This window comes from Palaemon carinicauda, chromosome 3, assembly GCF_036898095.1.
Source record: "Palaemon carinicauda isolate YSFRI2023 chromosome 3, ASM3689809v2, whole genome shotgun sequence".
In the NCBI taxonomy this organism is placed as follows: Eukaryota; Metazoa; Arthropoda; class Malacostraca; order Decapoda; family Palaemonidae; genus Palaemon; species Palaemon carinicauda.
This window is the reverse complement of record NC_090727.1, coordinates 119,236,965-119,260,866: the sequence shown is the minus strand read 5'-3', so window position 1 is coordinate 119,260,866 and position 23,902 is coordinate 119,236,965. Positions and strand designations below refer to the sequence as shown.

The following is a 23,902-nucleotide window of genomic DNA, read 5'->3' as shown; positions in this document are numbered from 1 at the left end:
GAAAGTATAACCCCTAATATATAGCTAAGGTTTGTATAGTTAGGAAAAATACAAATTATCTACGAAGTTGTCATTTTTATAAGAAAAAGGCAAAATTTGATAGCAAATTTTTGGGAGCCGCTCATAAGTACAACGCATACTCATTCGCATGTTGGTAGCAGTTACTCGGTTATTTATTGATATATAATGCTGATAAAAATTATAGCTGTTTCGACACTAAATACAAACCCTTTCGCTATTTTCCGAGGTTATTCTTTCAGCAAGGCTGGAAGACTAGCTATAAGACTTTTAGCAAGATGTAACTACCCCATCGCTAGTTAGTGAGAGGGTAGGGGGTTAGCCGGCTACCCTGCCCCCACACACATCACATTTTGTTTTGGGCTCGGCCAAATACGAACGTTGTCTCTCTCCCCGCCGATCAGTGCATTTGACTGCCATTTTGATTTTTACTTTTTACTTTATTTTCCTTCTTTTCAGTATGTGCTTGCCAATGCGTGATCGCCACTCGTCTCGTTATGCCACAGGTAAGGATTAATTGCTTGCTCGTCAGCATCATTCATGCGTCCATGCATACCCGCAAGACCATTTTTGAAGGGAATGGGACCCTCTTCATGAGAGCTTGCCAATGCGTCACTCGTCACCTCCCCTGATTACCACTACGCATCAAGACCATCATCACGTGATCATCATCAGCCTGCTTGTCCCCAGCCATGTTCAGCAGCCTGCTCGTGACTTGCAGTCCATGGGCGACCACCATGCTATGTATGATCTCTTGCCACGCGACCAGGACAAGCCTCTTTCCAGACCACCGACCAGGGATTCTGCCACTGTGTCGGAGTGTGAAGCATTCTCGCCCTCAGCTTCCACTAACCTGCTTGTCCGGACACAGCACACGTCACTTCTCCTGTTCATGACCTTCCTGCAGCTCGCGACAGTGCCACAGCTATCCAGTGACTCGTCACCTTCCTTCACAGGTACAGCATAACCCTGCGAGAGTTCCAGCAAACATCTGTTGTTCGGTTCTCTTTCCAGCTCTCCTGAGGGATGCAGGAAGGGACCAGGTATCTTCTACCGTCCGGTCTCTACCTCGCTCTTCCAAGCCAGAGCAAGAGGCAACGCCAGTGCCGGTGCATCCAAGTAAGCAACCTTACTCCCCTCCTTTTCAGGGCTTCTCATAGGTGATGATGACTCTGGTGCTCACCACTAAGAATTAGAGGAGGATGAGGAACCCAACTCCTCGTCCGGGAGACATCCTCCATCCATGTACAAGCCGGGACTTGCAGTCTCCTTGACAGATCTCACTAATGACCTACTCATCTGTCACCAGTAGAAGTGGTTTCCCCAGAACTACTGCACATTTCCAAGGACTTGAAACAACCCTCGAGAATGCCAGGTCGCCAGCAGGCAGGAGTGCTCCAGAGTGTCACTCCTTGAGGAATTTCATCCTCCCCGGAGGGAAAGCAAGGACTTCAAGATGGTGCCCAAGAACGCCTTGGCCATTCGATCGATCCACGACCTCCCGAGCAGCAGCAAGCACATCGTCAAAAGACATTCCTTTGGCCACCCCAGATGATGACTACAACCCACCCTGGGCTCCTATGGGTGAGAGCTTGTGGGTGAATGAAGACCTGGACGTCGAGACTGAGTTCTATCTTGTAAAATCCACTAGTCCTAGGTACACGGAAGCTGAGCAGGAGGAGTCTGAGTATGCCTTCTGCCAGGTTTTGGCCTGTATGAGGGTGATCAATGGTTTGGAAGACCTGCGGTAGCCCCTCAAGAGGGCAAAGACACCACCGTTCTCGACCAAATCTATCATACCCAGCTATCCCCCAAGGCCAGTGCAGTCTGTCCTGGTCCAAGTGTCAGGAAGAAGGCATTTGCACAAATTATTGTCTCCTCTAGCTCACTTCAAACAGGCTCCTCCTCAAAGCTTCTCCCACTTCCTATCGTTTCGAGTCTGTCAATACAGAGCCAATTGCCCACATGACGAAGGAGATGAATGTCTTTGACATGTACCCATACCGAAACTAGAGTGAAGACATGTGAATACCTGAGGATCTGTTTAGTGCCTGAAGAAAAGTACCTAGAACTGGAATACTTTTTTGGCCACTACTAGTCAAAGGTATTTCCTGGAAGGATGAATCAGGATCTGGAAATATGCAACATTCAGATTGAATGTCAGCATGAAGTTTGAAGTTCTGATCACTTGCCAAACTGTTGCTATGGTCTCCATTGTTAATGGAGTTTGCCAGACAAACTCATTCAGGGCTGAGAGGTTGATGACTGGTCTCCAGCCACCAGATGCCTTCTTTACATAAGAGTCAATTGGCAAAGCCTGGGGAGCCATCGTTGACCTCCTGGAGAGCATTACAAAATTAATGCCACTGATTAGGTAATTACTTTCAATAAAACTTGTCTAAAAGAGGGTCTACTTTGAATATATCATTATTATTATTATTATTATTATTATTACTAGCTAAGCTACAACCCTAGATAGAAAATCAGGTAGCTATAAGCCCAAGGGCTCCAACAGGGAAAAATAGCCCTGTGAGGAAAGGAAGTAAGGAAATGAATACATAGCAAGAGAAGCAATGAACAATTAAAATAAGAATATTTAAAGATCTTTTCCATATAAGCTATAAAAACTTAAAGCCAGTCAAAGGACCCAATAACTCTCTAGTTGTAGTATTACTACAGTACTCTAAAAGAGCCACTTCTGGAGGCTGTGTTGTTAATAGCCTGAATGTTGGGAGGAGTCGGTGAACTTGCTGCATTCTGCAAAAAACAGGAGTTCCTCATCCTCATTCTTGGTCACCTCCTGATACTGACTGCAGGTCTTTTATAATTTAGCTAAAATGAAAAGCCCCTAAATAGGTGGGACCCTCTTTATACCTTTACTTTACACCCTAGTTGGGGTAATTTCTGTTCATTGTCTACCATGCAATCATATCTGCAGAGATCCACATCATCAGAAGGTAGTCCATTTCAAACTACCCAGACCAATAAGGGGCCATCCATGTTCTTATAGCTTCATTCATCAAGAAGGCTGATTCTGTAAATCACGAAAACCCACAATGTGAGAAAAATTGCTTCATCATTGGCATATTTTGGTAATAAGTGATTTCTGGACATCCAGCAGTTTATGAATTGGTGTAGGCATAGGATACTTTTAAGACACGACTTTAAACCAATCCAAATGGTACCACATGCGTGTGTGGGGCTCTAGCATAGTCATGGCTCTTGCGAGGGTAAATAGGTAGAAGAGAGAGATCCTCATTAGGTATCTCAACAGAGGCACAGTGAGGATCATTTAGCTCCTTCTCCAAAGATGTCCTCTCTTAAGGTGAGTGATTACCTGGGAGTCATTTCCTTCCACATAATTATGTAAGCATGAATTGGGTATTTGCTTGGTTACAGGTGACTTAATACTGGTGATGCACAAGTCTATTTTTTTATTTTCTGATAGTAATCTTTGGGGAACAAACAACAGCCTAAACCCAAAAGAGGGGTTTTGATGAAGGAAAACCCTATTTTTTTGGGAGGTGCTGTGTGGTCCTCACGATATTCATGAAGGGAAATTGGACATAACTGAAACATTATCCTGGATTGAAAAGATGGTTGCAAGTTGAGAAACAAATGCCCTGGTAAGCATTGTCTTGATTATTAGTAGTGGTTTTCAGTGGGTGACATGTCAGTTTGTAGACTAATTCAACATTAGTGGGGCTGTGACATGTTCAATAAAGTCTGAATCCATCGGTCTCACTTATGCACACCGGGCACATGCCTTGACCATTGACACACTGACCCTAGGGCGGGGAAGATAATATTTTTTTGGTATATCATGTCCTAATATATTACCTGTTCTTGCCTTTACATAAAAGTCCTCGGGAACCACACAGCACCTCCCAACTTTTATTAAGGTAGAATTTTTCCTTTAATTAAGAAATAGCAATAAATTCTGGGTAAGTATTGAAATGATTAATTATATTTTGAAAATTGGGTTATTGTTATTCATTCGTTTTCTTTAATACTTATGATAGTTAAAATATTATTTTGTCAAATATAAAATTTTTATGTAATTCATTTAATTGATAAAACTGGCCAACTTTATGCTAATTGTTCAAATTTGAAACAATTATATCCCTAAACTTTGTTACTGGAGAAGCTCCCCCTTATTTTAGACATTTAAGAAATAGTAATAATCATACTGCTGATATTTTTCATTTTGTTGATTTGACGCAATATATTGTTTAATTCCACTTGTTTTAAATTACTTTGAAGAATGTCATTGGTTACTGGGTTCACTTTGCAGATATCAGCAAAACATGGAACAGGTGTGAGAGATGTTATTGAAAGAGTTATAGATACTATACCACCACCTACCTATAAATGTGAAATAGAAAAACCATTTCGTGGGCTGCTGTTTGACTCTTGGTTTGACAGATATAAGGTGAGCTTTAATTTTATGCTCACAAAATGATATCAAGTATTTGAGTAAAAAAATAAATCAGATTACTTGTACAGTATTATTTTGTATCATGCAGTTTTTGATGTTTACACCAGTTGAAATTACTTATATAAGCATCCTCTTGATGTTCATACTGCTATGTCACTTAAGCTGACTCAACAATGATGTTACTCCAAAAACAGAAAATTTCCCATTTCTCCTGTCCACTAAGGCAACATCTGGTGACTAATGGTAACTCGAGGTAAGGCTTGCCCTCGCCTCCTTAATCAGTCTCAAACGTCACCTTTTTTTCACAAATAGTCAATATTTATCCCTTATGAGTCGCTATTTTCTGTTTTCAACTTGGACTTTCAACCCCCCAGTGTTTTAAATAGTAGGAAATCTACTCCAGAAATAGGCATTTAATGATCAGCCTCTTGTTAGTTATACTGTATATTTGATGTAAATTTTGTATGGTTTCAGTAGAGTACAAGAGATTTCTTTAAAACAGTTTAAAATAAGCTTTTTTAGTATATTTTGTCAGTTCATTCATGCTCCATTTACTAATTGTTCCAGCACTACATACAAATCTTACACTCTTTATGTTGGAGTATAATTTTGGCGATAGCTGAAACAAGCCGTTAAAGCTTTTGCAAGGTGTAACTACCCTCCGTTAGTTAGTGGAGGGTGGTACCCATGGTAGACCAACCACCTTGCTCACATCAGCTCTAGTAAACAACCATCACTTTTTATTTCGGCTTCGTAGAGTTAAGACATACAGTAGTCTTGTTTTTCTGTCAAAACATTTCAACCAGCTTACGATTAAAAGCAACTGGCCTAAAGTTTAAAAAATTCTTTTTTCTTTTCAGATGGTGACTTGGACTTCCCTTAGGCGTAGAGTCCGTTACTTCTCTTGGTGATTATGCAATGGCGGGCACCCCTGGGGGGATTCTCTTCCATTGGTTGGTACTTGTGGCAACTCCTACCTTCCTTGAGGATTTTGGGTCTCCTTGCCAAGGAATGGTTTTTGAAGGTGTTACAGTTTACTGCAGCACTCTGCTTTTGCTCACCTTTTTTTCTACAGCTCCTGCATAGGAACAAGAGCTTTGGCAGACTGGTTTCCTTCAGTGGTTTCCAGTCAGGGGATGGCTGCTTCAGGGGTTTCCAGTCAGGGGATGGCTGCTTCAGGGGTTTCCAGTCAGGGGATGGCTGCTTCAGGGGTTTCCAGTCAGGGGATGGCTGCTTCAGGAGTTTCCAGTCAGGGGATGGCTGCTTCAGGAGTTTCCAGTCAGGGTGATCTCTTCTGGGTGAACCCAGAAATTAGCTTTAGCCACGTTTCACAGGCAGCTCTCGATGCCGACCTTCAACTAGAACGCAGATTGTTGATGGGATGTAGAAAGCGCTGCCTGGAGGTCCACCTCCAGGTGTTGGACAACTTCCCCTTCTGAGGGAGAGTTATCCTCCACCATGTGTTGGGGAAATTTACTCTCTGAGGGAGAGTTATCCTCCACCAGCCACTGTCCAGCAATCTTCCTGCTTGTGGGGAGGATTGCCTTCGCCTGAGTAGTTCCCTCCCCCCCTGGGTATTCCTCTGGCAGGAATTGGATTCGTCTATGCCCCACTCTTGCTCTTCGGAGCTTGGCGACAAAGGAATTAGGCAACTGTTTGCAGTTCCTGCTCATCGCCGTCGTACTTTCAGGGTACAATTTTAGTCTCCTGAGTAATTTTCCTTCAGGGTCTTTTCCGCAGATGGTGATGCCTGCTGACCGCTTGCGGTTGCCTTCTCTCCTATTGATGAGAGTGTAGCCTATAACTCTTGGTGGTTATTACCGGCATGTTGGACACAGCAAAGCTCATGGAGCTTTGTTGTGCCTTCATAGTTTCCACCTTTTAAGAGGGAGAAACTGCTTGTAGGCTGTAACTCCTCAGGGTTATTGTCTATATCATGCCTGTGCACAATAAAGTTCATGGAGCTTTGTGAGGCCAAGCCCTTCGAGACCTGCGCCTTATGGTTTCAACCTCTTACGATGGAGAAACGACTGTCTTTCAAGTCCAGCACACCCTTTTTCGATCTCTTCAGAGGGGATGACATAAGCCTACTTGCCAAATTTTGCACAGAAGTCAAATGCAGTTTTGCACACCCATCCACTGAGCTCTTAGTGAAGTGGGTGGGCGAGCTTGTCTGCCTGACAAAGGTTTGCAAGCAACCTTGATACTCACATTACCTGTACTCATTCTTACAGGTGAGAGTCACCTCTCTCCTCGCCACCGTTTGTCAGTGCTCACTGACAGTGGCCAGCGTTCGCTAATGCCCGGCAGCATTCACTAACGCCCTCAAGAGTAGTAGGTTGGCCAGGGCACCAGCCGCCCCTTGAGATACTACTGCTAGAGAGCTCTGGGATCCTTTGACTGGACAGACAGTATTACATTGGATTCTTTTCTCTGGTTACGGTTCATTTTCCTTTTGCCTACACATACAGCGAATGGTCTGGCCTATTCTTTACGTATTCTCCTCTCCTCATACACCTGACAAAACGAAGATTACCAAACAATTCTTCTTTACCCAAGGAGTTAACCACTGTACCGTAATTATTCAGTGGCCACTCTCCTCTTGATAAGGGTAGAAGAGACCCTTTAGCTTTGGTAAGCAGCTCTTCTAGGAGGACAGTCCAAAATCAAACCAATGTTCTCTAGTCTTGGGTAGTACCATAGCCTCTGTACCATGGTCTTCCACTGTCTTGGGTTAGAGTTCTCTTTCTTGAGGGTACATTCAGGCATATTATTCATAGTTTTCATAGTTTATATAGGAAATATTTATTTTAATGTCACTATTCTCAAATTATTTTATTTTTCCATGTTTCCTTTCCTCACTGTGCTATTTTCCCTGTTGGAGCCCCTGGGCTTATAGCATCCTGCTTTTCCAACTAGGGTTGCAGCTTAACAAGTGATAATAATAATAATAATAATAATACTGTAATGCTTGTCAGCATTCACTAACACCTGGCAGTGTTTGCTAACATTCGCCAGTGTTCCTTAGTGTTCTCTAATGCTTACTGGCGATCGCTAACACCCGGCAGCATTTGCTAATGCTTGCCAGAATTCCATAGCATTCGCTAACGCTCACCAGTGTTCGCTGTTAAGCCTGGACAAACCTGCTAAGTGTTTGCGTTCTTTGCGTACTGGGCCAACAAACTCTTACATGTGAGACTATGCTTTTTCATTGAGGGAGAGCCCACCTGACATTAAGCATAGCAAGGTGTGCAGCCATACTCCCTTCCTTGAAGAAGTTTACACAACTACAGGCATTCACTAACCACCCCATTAGAGGCTGAAACAAACTCCTTTGGTTGCGCTTGCTTGCTCGCCAAGACAAAACCCTCAGGGGTTATTGTCGTAAATATGGTTTCTTGCTAATTGCTTGCAGCCGCCACATGCCATCATTTTGCCCCTGGGGCAGAACAAGTCTCGTTAGATGTCGAGTTTCGTGAAACGTAATTCTTTGGGGTCACTTTCTCATGCATGTTTCCCCTACGGAATGGAGAGCTCTTTAGAGCACTCACATAAAAGGCTAGTGAGACATATCCTCGCTAGGTTATTTTTTGCAAGCCTCTAGTCCTGAGGTGATAGTGTCAGCTTCTGCTTACGTTTACGAACGATAGCAAGCAAGTATTAACTTATGGGGATGTTTGTTCTATCCACAAGACAGGCAGGCAAACACTTAATACTGACGTTGGTTTGATTGCTGTGCTAGCTGCATGATTTTTTCGTGGGTGCTCACATGATCACGAACTTGTTAACAATGCACATGCTTAGGAGATAACAAGGACTCTGTACCATCATAAAATTAGAACCCCATTCTAATAAATCATTAGTTCTTCCGTAACTGAAATACAAACCACGCTATTTAATTAGGGTATTACTTTCGGCGTAGCTGAAACGACGACCCATTAGATTTTTAACGAGGGTTTACTACCCTCTCGCTAGTTAGCGAGGGGGTAGGAGGGGTAGCTAGCTACCCCTCCCCCCCCTCAAACACCGGTGAATAGCTCACTTTGCTTTTGGCTCGGGTGATGAACAGACGTGTCTGCTCACACCCTCGCTTATTGACAGCCTTAATCTTTTTGCTTTTTCTTTCAGTGTGTGTTTGGAAATTGTCCTCTACCATTATGCGGAAGTGCCCCAGATTACCTGACCGCCCTTGTGGCACTTATATGTCGGCAGTCGAAACTGACACCTCACACCTTATGTCCATTCTGCAAGGGCCAACGGTGTGACAGAGACAAAGTATGCAGTGAGTGTAGGGAGTGGTCTACCTCCCAGTGGGAGAGGTTTTCCCGGCACCGGAAGAAGAAGTCCAAAAGGGATCTTTCTCCTTCAAGGGTTTCCTTGAAGAAAGAAAAATCCAGGGACTCTTCTTCCGTAGCCCGAACCTCCTCCGAAGCTCCCGCTCGAGCGGACTCTTCCGAGAGACCGTCGAGTGGTAGCGTAGGCCGTTCTTTTGTTGACCGACCTCGGTGTTCGGGAGAGGGAGTTGCCTCCCATAGCGAGGCAGCTCCTCCTCCTCCCTCGGGGGAGGATTTATCATTTAACTCTGTAAATAATGATGATTTGTTGCAGCTTTGGGCTTCCCTGGGGCTTAAGGGCTTACCCTCCAGGGAAGCCCTGTTTGACTTAATCCAGTTGGGGGCTGCTGTCAAACAGTCGCCGGTGATAGCGGAGGTTGACCCTCTGTCTATTGTCGACGTTGTTGTGGCAGGGGCCTCCGACGAGTTAGGTCAAACCCCTTCCTTGGTTCCCGATGCAGCTGAAGCCTTGGTTCCTCCCTCCGAACATCCTTCGAGGGAGGAGCTAAGTCCTACGGTCTCTCCTGCAGGTGTTTCTCCCCCTCGGGGGAGTTCACTGACAGAGACTCCTCTTTGGAGGACTGATGATGGTCTGCCTGCCACCCCTAGAGGACGTATCCGTCGGAAGGCTCGCCTTCCCCTTCGCCGTAGAGGCCTTCCTTCTCCTCACAAGGGAGTTAGGAGGCGCCTCTTCGGCTCTTCGCCATCGCAGTCCCCCGCAGAGGATCCTCCTCGCTGTGCTCCGACCGTTGCAGTTGCATCCTTGGACCTCTCTGCCGATCGTTCTCCTTCACCTGCCAGACCTTCGGACCTGCCGTCTCCGTTCCTGGCTGCTGACGCGCGTTGGGCGTCCACGCATCCCGTTTTCCAACGGGCACCGGTCCCTTTGGGGCATAAGCGCCAAGTATTCCCTGCGCTTCCACGTTCTCCTGCGCACAAGCGCTCTCCTGCGGTGAAGCCCTCTCTACGTAGCACTTCATCTTCGGAGACAACGCCCCAGAGACCTCCTGCAGCTGAGACTTCTCTCCATCGTTCTCCTGTTCTCCAGCGCTCTCCTGCTCGCCAGCGCTCACCTGCGCGCCAGCGCTCACCTACGTGCCAGCGCTCACCTGCGTGCCAGCGCTCTCCTGCTTGCCAGAGCTCTCCTGTTCGCCAGCGGTCTTCTCCTCGCCAGCGTACAGCAGCGCGCTCTCATCCTGATGCGCGCCCCGCGCGCCCACGATCTCCTGCTCGCCAGCGCTCTTCACCTGCGTGCCAGCGTTTGCCTGTACGCCATCGTTCGCCTGCGCGCCCACGATCTCCGGATCTGGGCACAAGAAGGAAGACTCAAGCTTCTCCTTCTCTTCAGCGTCAGCCATCGCCTACGCGCCATCGCGCGCAGACACCAGATCCTGCTGCGCGCCCTCCTGCTCGCCCACGCGCTAGGGGGAACACCCCTGCGCGTGGGTGCTCGCCTAGAGCTCGCCAAGATCCTGCTCGCCCACGCGCTCGCGAACCTTCTCCTTCACGCGTGCAATCGCTTGCACCCTCCGCCTGCGCTTCCTGATTCTTTGGATCACGCTTCTGCGCGCCCTCGATCTCCTAAGCGCCCGCGCGCTCCTACGCCTACGCCTACGCGCCATCGCTCGCCAGCGCGCCCTCTCGCCATCCCGGAGATCCCCTACGCACCCGCGCGTACCCTCTCCTGTGCGCAGTCGCTCTCCTACACGCCCTACACGCTATCGCTCGCCTGCGCGCCATCGCTCCCTGCGCGCCATCGCTCGCGCCATCGCTGCGCGCCATCGCTCGCGCGCCATCGCGCGCGCTCGCCCTCGCGCATCATCTCCGCGCTCACGCGCGCGCGTGACCGATCGCCCGAGCGCGATCGTAGTAGGATTCTATCGCGCGATCACCAGCGCGATCCCCAGCGCGATTGGGAGGCACAGCAACCGCGCGAGCTACCCGCGAGCTACCCCGCGAGCCACCATGCGAGCCACCATGCGAGCCTACAGGAGAGAGCAGCCAGGTCATCCTCACGTCCCCCCCTCCCCGCAAGTGCAGACCAGCTCGCTCACAGGAGGGAGGGAAATTGCCAGATGGGTCCAGGAACCAACCTTCTTCTTCCCTTTCCTTCCAGGCAAGTCCAGCAGTTGTGTCTACTCCTAAGGATCACCCGATCCCCTTCCCTTCAGAGGGAGTCTCTGACAGCGCTGCTGTCAGTAAGCAGCCATGGTTTGCATCTATCAGAGCTGTTGTGCAGGCTGTCAAACCTGCCTTCGCAGAGATGGGGCTCAAAACTATGGCGGCTCCAACCCCACTGAAGAGAAAGAGAGCAGTAGAAACCGTGGTTACTTCTCCGAGGGTCAAGCGGGCCCCTCGGACATCCTTGAGGAAGGCTCCCTCTTCCCCCCAGACGTTTTCTCTCTCCCGTGGACAAGCATTTTCCGTCCTCGGGGGAATCAGACGAGGTGAGGCGTTCTCCCATCGCACCAATGGGAGAAACCCCTCCTCGCGCTGGAGAATCGTCCCAGGTGGGAGCAGAGAGGAGCCCTCAGACGTCGTTGTTGGAGTCCTGTATTCCTCCTAGGAGGGAACCCAAGGATTCCAAGTCATCCTCAAGGATCCGTCCAGAACCTACTAGACCTACTAGAATGTCCACGTGTCCCCCCAAGAAGAGCCTTTGGGGACGGGAGACTTCGCTGCCAGTTCACCCGGAGGGGAGCCACTAGAGTCAGAGAATGCCTTCTGGCAAGTCCTGACACTGATGAGGCATCTCAACAGGATTCCCGATCCTGAGATGCCTCCTCGCGAGGGCAAGGACACGGTCCTGGACCAAGTCTTTGGCACCCAGAAACCCACTAATACCAGTGCAGCTTTGCCCTGGTCCCAAGGGGTGAAGAGTGCCAGGGATAAGGTCGAGGGCCAGCTCTCCGAGCTCGCCTCCTCCAGGTGGCAACAAACTCCTCACACCTCCTCGCGTCCAACAGAGGAGGTACTTTGAGATCTTGGAGGAGGCTTGTTTAGCTCTTACCCATCACCACTCTGTGGAAGAGCTTACTAAGGGAGTCCCTCTTGAGAGACTCTCCAGCCGGCAAGTGACTTTCTCGGCGACTGAGATCATAAGCCAGGAGAAAGTCGCGAACTGTGCCATGCAGGCTACTTCGTGGCTTGACCTCTGGCTGGGATCTCTTGGCATCCTGTTGCGATCCGAAGATTTGTCTAAGGAGAGCACCAGGAAGGCCTTGGAGACCTTCCTCCTCTCGGGCACGCGCACCATTGAGTTTCTGGCCCACCAAGTCTCGAACTTGTGGGCCAACTCAATCCTGAAACGTCGTGATGCGGTGGCTGAGAGGTTCCACGCGAAGGTCCCAGCCGTCGAGGTCAGCAGGCTCAGACATTCTTCCCTTCTAGGGAAGAACCTGTTCGAGCCTAAAGACTTGGAGCAGGCAGCTGAGAGGTGGAGGAAGTCCAACCAGGATTCCCTCCTTCATAGGGCTCTTACATCTAAGCCCTATAAACCTCCGGCGCCTCAATAACCTCGCCCGCCCAAGACAACGAAACCGGCTGTAGCAGCGAAGGCAACGGTGTCGAAGGCCTTTCCTGTCAAAGTCAGGAAAGGCAAAAAGTCCTCCAGGGGAGGAAAGAATCCTAGAGGGAGCGGCCGAGGCCGCAAACGCTAGGATTGGCAGTCCCCCTGCATGTCCACCAGTGGGGGTATGCCTTCAAAGTTGCACAGACAGGTGGCAGCAACTGGGGGTTGATTCCTGGACGATTTCCGTAATCGGTCAGGGATATCGCATCCCGTTCATAACATCTCTACCTCCCCTGACAGCGGATCCAGTGTCGTTGAGCTCCTTTGCCATGGGATCGGCAAGGGGCCAAGCCCTACGGGCAGAGGTCCAGACCATGTTGAAGAAGGGTGCTCTCCAAGAGGTTGTCGACAGGTCCCCAGGTTTCTTCAGTCGACTCTTTCTTGTAAAGAAGGCGTCTGGAGGCTGGAGACCAGTCATCGACCTCTCAGCTCTGAACAGGTTTGTTAAACAAACTCCTTTCAGCATGGAGACGGCGGACACGGTCAGACTTGCGGTGAGACCACAAGACTTCATGTGTACACTGGACCTGAAGGACGCGTACTTCCAGATCCCAGTCCATCCGTCTTTAAGGAAGTACAGTACCTCAGATTCAGCCTAGACAACAAGATCTACCAGCTCAAAGTGCTATGTTTCGGTCTCTCCACAGCACCTCAGGTTTTCACCAGGGTGTTCACACTGATTTCTTCGTGGGCACACAAGATCGGCATCCGTCTCCTCCGCTATCTGGACGACTGGCTGATCCTGGCAGACTCGGAGTCGACCCTTCTTCGACACCGAGACAAGCTTCTGGGACTTTGCCAAGATCTAGGGATCATGGTAAATCTCAAGAAGTCTTTTCTGCTTCCAACTCAACGACTGGTATATCTAGGCATGATCTTGGACACCAATCTCCACAAAGCCTTCCCATCAGACGACAGGATAGCAAGGCTGAGGAGGGTCGCAGTTCCTTTCATCAGACGAGAAGAACTCCCAGCCCAATCGTGGTTACGTCTCCTCGGTCACCTTTCTTCTCTGGCCCGTCTAGTTCCAAATGGTCGCCTCAGGATGAAATCCCTGCAATGGTGACTCAAGTACCGGTGGAATCAAGGTCACGATTCCCGGACATCTTGGTCCCAATGGGTCCTGCGGAACGGACGGATCTCCATTGGTAGTTGACAGAGGAAAACCTACGAAAGGGAGTGGATCTTCTCGTCCTCCCCCGATTTGATGCTGTTTTCGGACGCCTCAAAAAAAGGGTGGGGGGCCCACGTTCTGAACCACAGGACCTCAGGCCTATGGTCAGAATCAGAAAAGTGCCTCCACATAAACCTGCTAGAAATGAAGGCCATGTATCTGGCACTTTAGCAGTTCCAACAGTACCTAGCGGGTCACTCCGTGGTGGTGATGAGCGACAACACCACGGTAGTGGCTTACATCAACAAGCAGGGAGGTACCTTTTCACAGCAGCTATCCCATCTTGCAGTAGAGATACTGAGATGGACCGAAGTCCACTCGATTCCACTATCAGCTCGCTTCATTCCAGGCAAGAGGAATGTGCTCGCCGACAGTCTGAGCAGGGCATTTCAGATAGTGAGTACCGAGTGGTCTTTGGATCGTCTAGTAGCCAACAAAGTCCTGACTTTGTGGGATTCCCCGACGGTTGATCTGTTCGCGACAGCCTTGAATTTCAAGCTCCCGCTGTACTGCTCCCCAGTCCCAGACCCCAAGGCACTCTGGCAAGATGCCTTTCAACAACGGTGGGACAACATCAACGTCTACGCCTTTCCCCCGATCTGTCTGATGAAAAGAGTACTCAACAAGACCAGAATATCGGTCAACCTTTCAATGACCTTAATAGCTCTGCTATGGCATCACGCAGAGTGGTTCCCGGACCTTCTGCAGCTCCTGACGGAACTCCCGAGAGAACTTCCTCCTCGACACGAGCTACTCAGACAACCACATGCCAACATCTTCCACAAAGCCGTAGCATCGCTACGACTTCACACCTGGAGACTATCTAGCGTCTCCTCACAGAGAGAGGCTTTTCGCAACAAGTTGCGGAAAGGATGTCTCTACACCTGTGAAAGTCATCCGCAGGGGTCTATCAGGCAAAGTGGAGAGTCTTCTGTGGTTGATGTCGTGGAAGGGGTATTTCTCCACTCGATGCCACTATTCCAGCAATAGCAGAGTTCCTTGTGTATTTGCGGGAAGAAATGCGCCTTTCAGTCTCGGCAGTGAAAGGCTATCGCTCAGCCTTAAGTCTTGCCTTCAGGCTCAAAGGAATGGACATTTCCTCCTCGCTGGAACTTTCTTCACTCATACGAAGTTATGAACTTACCTGCCCCCAGTCGAAGTGAGACCTCCTCCATGGAACGTGGTTCGAGTCCTCAGGTCTCTTAAGAGACCTCCTTTCGAACCATTACGCCAGGCTTCTGATCGCCACCTGACTTGGGAGACGGTGTTCCTGCTTGCTCTGGCCTCGGCCAAGCGATTCAACGAACTTCATGGTCTCTTGTATGACATCGCCCATTCAAGGGGATGGGGGGAGGTAACGTTCAGATTCGTCCCTGAATTTGTAGCGAAGACTCAGAATCCAGGAGTTCCGGACCCCCGGTTCGACTCCTTCCGGATTTCGAGTCTCTGTTCTGTAACAGATGACCCAGACCATCTCCTACTGTGCCCAGTAAGGAGTCTGAGGCTCTACCTTAAGAGAACAGCTGCAATCCGTTCTCGAGTGCAAGCATTGTTCGTGAGCACAGGAAGGACGAAGAGGAGGGTCACTAAGAATACAATCTCAGCTTGGATCCGCAGGGTTATCCACCATTCCCTGAATCCTGACCCTCCTCCGTCACGTCGCCCTAGGGCACACGATGTCAGAGGCATCGCTACGTTCCTGGCATTCAAGAGAAATTACTCTGTGACGCAGGTTCTACAAGCAGGGGTGTGGAAGCGTCAAACGACCTTCACAGCCCACTACCTGCAAGACGTGACCCACAGGAGGCTCGATACGTTCCTACGGGCCTGGGGTGGCGGCACAACAGCCGGTTTAAACCTCAGGCTCCTTAATGGACAAGTAGGAGAAGATTGAGGACATTGTTACCCGGTTTTAGTCTGCATGAATGAAAAGGTATGCCTGGCCCTTATTCTTCTCTTCATTCTCCCCCCTCTTGGGGAAAGCAGCATCCTGGGTTCTCTGCACAGCTGACCTCAAACCACTGCAGGTAAACCATGTTTCCTTGTGTTCCTAGTATTAAGTTAATACTGTCATATCCCCATACCCTGACGAGGTGGTATTGGGAAAGTCCTAGCCTTGAGTTCCATCTAAAGAACTCCAGGTCAACTTCCTAGGACGAGTCACACTTCACTCCTTCACACACTAGCTTACGTAGGCCATGGTCCTTGCAGAGCAAGGCACTTGCGAGGTGCAGGGACCCCTTATCTTGAGTTCTACACACTCAGATACTGAGTCCCCGGGCAAAAGCCAAAGCCAGTATGGCTGGGACTTACCACCCTACCTAAGGGTTAAGTCACCCTAATTAAATAGCGTGGTTTGTATTTCGGTTACGGAACAAATGACAAATTCGTAGATAATTTGTATTTTTCCTAACCATACAAACATTAGCTATTTAATCAAACTTGCCCGCCAGCCCTGTCCCCCGGGAAGTCCTACCTCTAAGCAAAGTGAGCTATTCACCGGTGTGTGAGGGGGGGGAGGGGTAGCTAGCTAGCCCTCTCTACCCCCTCATTAACTAGCGGGAGGGTAGTAAACCCTCGTTAAAAATCTAATGGCTCGTCGTTTCAGCTACGCCGAAAGTAATACCCTGATTAAATAGCTAAGGTTTGTATGGTTAGGAAAAATACAAATTATTTACGAATTTGTCATATTCGATAGTTGTATTCCTTAACTCCTCAACTAGGAGGCTGCGGATCCTCTACTCAAGCTACATATGAGATTTGTCCCTTACTCTATAATAACCTACATTCCATGTTTATTTGTTTTACTGCTGATTGGAGAATAAATATTTTGAAAGTTTGCTTAATTTTTCATTGTATTTCACTCTAAACAATATAATTATAAGGTATAAAACTACTCGTCAGTAATAATGGAGAGTGAGTGAGTGAGTGAGTTTTCACTCTAAACAATATAAATATAAGATATAAAACTACTCGTCAGTAATAATGGACTTTTATGTTATAAAGAAATGAGAGAGAGAGAGAGAGAGAGAGAGAGAGAGAGAGAGAGAGAGAGAGAGAGAGAGAGAGAGAGAGAGAGAGAGAGGAGAGAGAGAGAGAGAGAGAGAGAGAGAGAGAGAGAGAGAGAGAGAGAGAGAGAGAGAGAGAGAGAGAGAGAGAGAGAGAGAGAGAGAGAGAGAGAGAGAGAGAGAGAGAGAGAGAGAGAGAGAGAGAGAGAGAGAGAGAGAGAGAGAGAGAGAGTAAACTTAGTTTTCAATATTAAACTTACCCGATAATCATGTAGCTGTCAACTCCGTTGCCCGACAGAATTCTATGGAGGGATACGCCAGCTATCACAATACTAGAAGGGGGTGTATTTACCAGCGCCACCTGTGGCCAGGTACTCAAGTACTTCTTGTTGACACCTCCTCAATTATTCCTCTGTCGTGCTTCCGGCAAGACGTTCTGGGATACGCTTATTGTTCTTGGAGTATTTTCACGACTTTGGTGAAGTATTTCTCTTTGATTTCGGCTGTCGCTTTACTGGAAACTTCTATATTAGCTTAGTTAGCTTTTGGAATTAATTTAATTAAATTTGGTGACGAGAGAGTATGAACTCTCGTTCACCTTTCAATGGCCGACCCTTCCCTTAGACGGAAGTGTTGGTGTCTAAGAGAGTATAGACTCTCTTTCTTAATTTTGCTTAACAAAGTTATAGATTTATTTTATATCTCTCCGCCTCTTATAGGCCTCTTCGATTAACTTCCTTTTATTATAAACTCATTAAAATTAATTTTTATATTTGTTTATATTCGACCTTCCTAATAGTAGGCGGTCTTTTTCCGAAGTTAATAAACTTTGAGCCCGTCATTTCGGTTTTACCTGTTAACATATTATGCTATTTCCGCCACAGAGTTTGAAAGATTTTCTTTGACAGTCTCGTACTGTTTTCAAAGTTGAACTAACGTTTTGTTTTGTCTCTGCAGTTGTTGACGTTCAGAACGTTCAACTTGCACTCTATCGTTACGATAGAGAAAGAATGTTCACGGTTTCACGTTGCAGTAAGAGTAACCGTGTCTAGCGTTTTGTTCATTCTTTCTTAACTTAATGGTTTTGATCCTAATAAAGGAACTTTTCAGTTTTTTTCCTTTAACAATAATATGTTTTAACGATATATATGATTGGGCTCTTCTCTCAGGTTCTAAGTCAAGAGAGACAGAGAGAGAGAGAGAGAGATAGAGACGGAGGGAGAAAGAGGATAAACGTTTCATTCAAGCCTGCCAGGCGTACGAATAACGTCGTTATCGTTTTTTTTTTTTTTGCTCTTCTCCCTAGTCTCTTTAGGGGAAGAAACTAAACGTTTCTAGAGTGATCTAGTGTTTAGTCTCTTTCCAACCACTGAATTATCTTTCATTAGATTTTTCTGTTACATTGTAATTCTGTTTTCGCAATTACTAACTTTGAGAAAGGATAGAATTGCGTATTTCAGGTACAAACCACTTAAAGTTTCGAGTTCAGTGAAATAAGTGCAAACAGAAATCAAAGTGATAAGTGATTAGTGCGTGAGGGTACTTTTGTGCGCGCCAGTCGTCCTCCCAGTCCGGGACCTCTTGCAAGCTCCCAAGCCCAGGGGAGAAGCAATGTCGAAGGGCATAAGGGTTCAGCAGGCCTTGATCGGCGCACAGAAGTATTCTCGGTGGTTGTGGGCGTGTCTTACCGAGACCGTCACTCCCACCCGCAGACGATTGAGCCCTTATTTTGCTCGTCTGCAGAAGAGATTAGGGGAGAAAATAAAGGCAGAGTAACGCTGGTCTCAGGTCTCAAGACTTCTTAAACGTTAAGTCCAGACCTATGCCAGACGTACGAAGTTAAAGTTCACAACCCGAATGCAGTCATTGGGTTAGCTCTGACTCTCCTCAGTCATCAGTTGATTTCACTCCGCCTAAGAGGAGTAAGGTTCTGCCACAACAGATCTCTGCTGTTAAGGCTTTACCTCAGCAGAACTTAGTGTCTGCCGACCCCAAATTAACTCTACTGCAGTCCATACAGTCACAACTTTCGGTCTTGATGCGTGAGTGTCGGGCTGAGAGTGTTGCGCCTCCGCCTCCGCCTACACTCCCCCCCGCCTATGATCGCTCCGCCTGATCACAGTACCTCCTGCCAGGCGTACGATGTTGTGAACTCTACTACAGTCCATGCAAGCTCAGCTTTCGGACTTGATGAGTGAGTGTCGGGCTGAGAGTGTTGCTCCTCCGCCTCCGCCTACACTCCCTCCTCCTACACTCGCTCCGCCTGATCACAGTACCATCTGCCAGGCGTACGATGTTGTGGACTCTACTACAGTCCATGCAAGCACAGCTTTCGGACTTGATGAGTGAGTGTCGGGCTGAGAGTGTTGCTCCTCCGCCTCCGCCTACACTCCCTCCTCCTACACTCGCTCCGCCTGATCACAGTACCATCTGCCAGGCGTACGATGTTGTGGACTCTACTACAGTCCATGCAAGCACAGCTTTCGGACTTGATGCGTGAGTGTCGGGCTGAGAGTGTTGCTCCTCCGCCTCCGCCTACACTCCCTCCACCTACACTCGCTCCGCCTGATCGCAGTACCACCTGCCAGCAGTTCCACCTGCCAGGCGTACGATGTTGAGAGACGTGCTGAGTTTGCTGTTCCCTGTGGTGTTCAGCCTCCGCCTTTCTTAAGGCAACCTTTACATTGGGATCAGGAGGATTATACCTCTCTTCCTCCGCCTCCACTTGCTGCTCCACCAGTGATGCAACACTCGGTTGAGGTACAACAACCTCTCCCGTCCATGAGTCAGTTTCCTCAGCTCTTGCTGCAGCGAGCTCAACCCTCCATAAGGCAAGCACCACAACACCTTAGCCTTGCGCCTCAGGAGCCTCAGCTTGCGAGACATTTACCTTGTTCTGCGCAACCTCTTCCTCATCGCGCTCCGCTCACACCACAGGAACTGGAACTTGCTACTCCGCTTCCGCCTACCGCTCAGCAAGCGCAACCCTTGGGTTCAACCACTCATGCTAGGAGGCAGCCTCCTCCACCCATGCGCCTTCCTTCTGCTTGTCTTTTATTCAGCCTTTGCAGACTGAGCCTCAGGTGTTCCCTCATCGGAGTCTTGAAGAGGAAACCACACTATTGTTGTTCCAGCTCGTTCTGACTCTGCTGTTCAGCATACCATGGTTTAAACCCCATGCAAGCATGCATAAAGCACTCTAGCACTGGTCATGGAATTTCTGAGAAATGTTAAACGCCATGCACACGCTCTGCTTTCCTTTCAGCAGGCTCTGCTTACAGCAGGCTCTGCTTACTACATGCTCAGCATTCAGCATGCTCTGCATTCAGCATGCTCTGCATACAACATGCTCTGCATACAGCATGCTCTGCATTCAGCATGCTCTGCATACAACATGCTCTACATACAGCATGCTCTGCATACAGCATACTCTGCATACATCATGCTCTGCATACCTTACCGCATGCTTCTCAACACATCTTGGGTTGTTGCCAACTCACTAGACTGTCAAGCAGTTTCATAACGTTGCCTTCTAGTCTGCTGCTTTGCACCAGTGAACCCTCACTCAGAGAACTTAGCTTTTCTAGGATAAGGTCCCTGTAGATGAGAAAGTTCTTTTCTCCCTCCTTCTGATATTCCCTTGAGGACTCTGTCATTTGGAGGGAGCCTTTAGCTGCATAACCTCTTATGGACTTTTATTTAAGCATAACATGCTTACAGGGAAGGTAATGGTTACACTTCAGCCGCTAATCCCGTCTGTTACCACACCTGCTCCCATAGACCTTGAGCTGTGTTGCATGACATGCAGTCCAAGCTTAGTCCTTGTTAGAGGATTTTTTGTTTACGGAGTCAATGTGTCACGGGGAAGACGTTCAACAACCAACAGAAGGGACTTGTTGTGACGCAGTGCGGCAACCTCAGCAACCCGTTAAGGAGTTGTCTGTACGACCCAGACAGTCTAGACAGATTCGGGTTGTCACTGTACTTCCTCGCTTGCCCATGATTGACAGTTTACAGACTGTGCAGCAGTATCATGATCTTGTGTCCGGCTCCGTCAGACGACTGGCTTTTAAGAGCTCCCTCAAGTCGTCGCTGTCTGGAGATTTTCAAATGGACTATGGATCTGACCAAGGAACTGGGCCTCCTGGTCAATTTTGAGGAGTCTCAGCTCGTTCCATCCCAGACCATTGTCTCCTTGGGTATGGATCTTCAGAGTCGAGCTTTTCGGACTTGTCCGTCGGCCCCAAGGATCTTCCAAGCCCTAGAATGCATCCAGAGCATGCTGAGAAGGAACCGATGCTTAGTCAGGCAGTGGATGAGTCTAACAGGGACACTTTCATCGCTGGCCCTGTTCATCGAGTTAGGGAGACTCCACCTCCGCCCCCTTCAGTATCATCTAGCTGCTCACTGGATAAAGGACATGACGCTAGAGACGGGCTCAGTTCCTGTTTCCGAAGAGATGAGGTCTACTCTAACGTGGTGGAAGAACAGCATTCTTCTCAAGGAAGGTCTACCATTGGCTGTTCAGACCTCCGACCACCGTCTCTTCTCGGACGCATCGGACACGGGCTGGGGTGCGACACTGGACGGACAGGAATGCTCGGGAACATGGAATCAGGAGCAAAGGACACTTCACATCTATTGCAAGGAGTTGTTGGCAGTTCATTTGGCCTTGATAAACTTCAAGTCCCTCCAGCTTAACAAGGTGGTGGAGGTGAACTCCGACTACACCACAGCCTTGGCTTACATCTCCAAGCAGGGAGGGACTCATTCGAGGAAGTTGTTCGAGATCGCAAGGGACCTCCTCATTTGGTCAAAAGATCGAAAGCTCACGCTGGTAACGAGGCTCATTCAGGGCGATATGAATGTCATGGCAGATCGCCTCAGCCGGAAGGGTCAGGTCTTCCCCACAGAGTGGACCCTTCACAAGAATGTTTGCAGCAGACTTTGGGCCCTGTGGGGTCAGCCAACCATAGATCTATTCGCTACCTCGATGACCAAGAGGCTCCTCTTGTATTGTTTTCCGATTCCAGACCCAGCAGCAGTTCGCGTGGATGCCTTTCTGCTGGATTGGTCCCATCTCAACCTGTATGCATTCCCGCCGTTCAAGATTGTCAACAGGGTACTTCAGAAGTTCGCCTCTCACAAAGGGACACGGCTGACGTTGGTTGCTCCCCTCTGGCCCGCGAGAGAATGGTTCACTGAGGTACTGCAATGGCTGGTCGACGTTCCCAGGACTCTTCCTCCTAGAGTGGACCTTCTGCGTCAACCTCACGTAAAGAAGGTACACCCAACCTCCACGCTCTTCGTCTGACTGCCTTCAGACTATCGAAAGACTCTCAAGAGCTAGAGGCTTTTCGAAGGAGGCAGCCAGAGCGATTGCCAGAGCAAGGACGACATCCACTCTCAGAGTCTATCAGTCTTAATGGGAAGTCTTCCGAAGCTGGTGCAAGGCCAATGCAGTTTTCCTCAACCAGTACCAATGTAACCCAGATTGCTGACTTCCTGTTACATCTAAGGAACGTAAGATCCCTATCAGCTCCTACGATCAAGGGTTACAGAAGTTTGTTGGCAGCGGTTTTCCGCCACAGAGGCTTGGATCTTTCCTCCAACAAAGATCTACAGGACCTCCTTAGGTCTTTTGAGACCTCAAAGGAACGTCGGTTGTTCACTCCAGGCTGGAATCTAGACGTGGTCCTAAGGTTCCTAATGTCATCAGGATTTGAACCGCTCCAATCAGCCTCTTTTAAGGACCTCACATTAAAAACTCTTTTCCTCGTGTGCTTAGCAACAGGTAAAAGAGTAAGTGAGATCCACGCCTTCAGCAGGAACATAGGTTTCACATCTGAAACGGCTACATGTTCCTTGCAGCTCGGTTTTTTGGCTAAAAACGAGCTTCCTTCCCGTCCTTGGCCTAAGTCGTTCGAGATCCCAAGCCTGTCCAACATGGTGGGGAACGAACTGGAGAGAGTACTTTGCCCAGTTAGAGCTCTTAAGTACTATCTAAGAAGGTCAAAACCATTACGAGGACAATCAGAAGCCTTATGGTGTGCTATCAAGAAGCCTTCTCTACCAATGTCTAAGAACTCAGTTTCTTACTACATCAGGCTTCTGATTAGAGAAGCAAATTCTCATCTGAAGGAAGAAGACCTTGCTTTGCTGAAGGTAAGGACACATGAAGTGAGAGCTGTGGCTACTTCAGTGGCCTTCAAACAGAACCGTTCTCTGCAGAGTGTTATGGATGCAACCTATTGGAGAAACAAGTCAGTGTTCGCATCATTCTATCTCAAAGATGTCCAGTCTCTTTACGAGTACTGCTACACCCTGGGTCTATTCGTAGCAACGAATGCAGTAGTAGGCGAGGGCTCAGCCACTACATTCCCATAATCCCATAACTTTTTAACCTTTCTCTTGAATACTTTTTATGGGTTGTACGGTCGGCTAAGAAGCCTTCCACATCCTTGTTGATTTGGCGGGTGGTCAATTCTTTCTTGAGAAGCGCCAAGGTTAAAGGTTGTGATGAGGTCCTTTAGTATGGGTTGCAGCCCTGTATACTTTAGCACCTTTGAGTTGATTCAGCCTCCCAAGAGGAACGCTGCGCTCAGTAAGGAAGACGATCTTATTAAAGGCAGAGTAACGGTTCAAGTCGACTTCCTTACCAGGTACTTATTATTTCATTGTTATTGTGGATAACTGATTATATGAAATATGGGATACTTAGCTATCCTTTAATCTTGTACACTGGTTTTCACCCACCCCCCTGGGTGTGAATCAGCTACATGATTATCGGGTAAGTTTAATATTGAAAAATGTTATTTTTATTAATAAAATAAATTTTTGAATATACTTACCCGATAATCATGATTTAATCGACCCTCCCTTCCTCCCCATAGAGAACCAGTGGACCGAGGAATAATTGAGGAGGTGTCAACAAGAAGTACTTGAGTACCTGGCCACAGGTGGCGCTGGTAAATACACCCCCTTCTAGTATTGTGATAGCTGGCGTATCCCTCCATAGAATTCTGTCGGGCAACGGAGTTGACAGCTACATGATTATCGGGTAAGTATATTCAAAAATTTATTTTATTAATAAAAATAACATTTTGTGAGACGAGGTTTGTTCGTTCGCCTGCCATTCCACCTTGTGTGTGACTCAAAATTAACTGTTTTGATTATTTCATAGGCTTTAAAATAGCAACTGCACATGTAAAAACATGTCCAATACTGCTTAGAATGGCAATGAATAGAAATAATGACAGTTGGCTAACTATTATTCATGAAAACAATGGACAATACTAATATGAAATATATAAGACATGAAGATGATATTATTTTGTAGAAATGATATTTAAAAAAAAG

General features: G+C 48.0%; 1 protein-coding gene across 5 annotated transcripts in view; it reads left to right on the top strand.

The window, feature by feature from the left end:
- The window catches only part of waw (Translation factor waclaw), a 336,239-nt gene that overhangs the window by 169,567 nt on the left and 142,770 nt on the right, over nucleotides 1-23,902 (top strand). For all 5 annotated transcript variants that reach the window (XM_068370492.1, XM_068370493.1, XM_068370494.1 and 2 more), the window contains one exon: nucleotides 4,313-4,450. In XM_068370492.1, coding sequence (XP_068226593.1) covers nucleotides 4,313-4,450 — 138 coding nt within the window. The remainder of the gene's footprint in view (nucleotides 1-4,312; nucleotides 4,451-23,902) is intronic.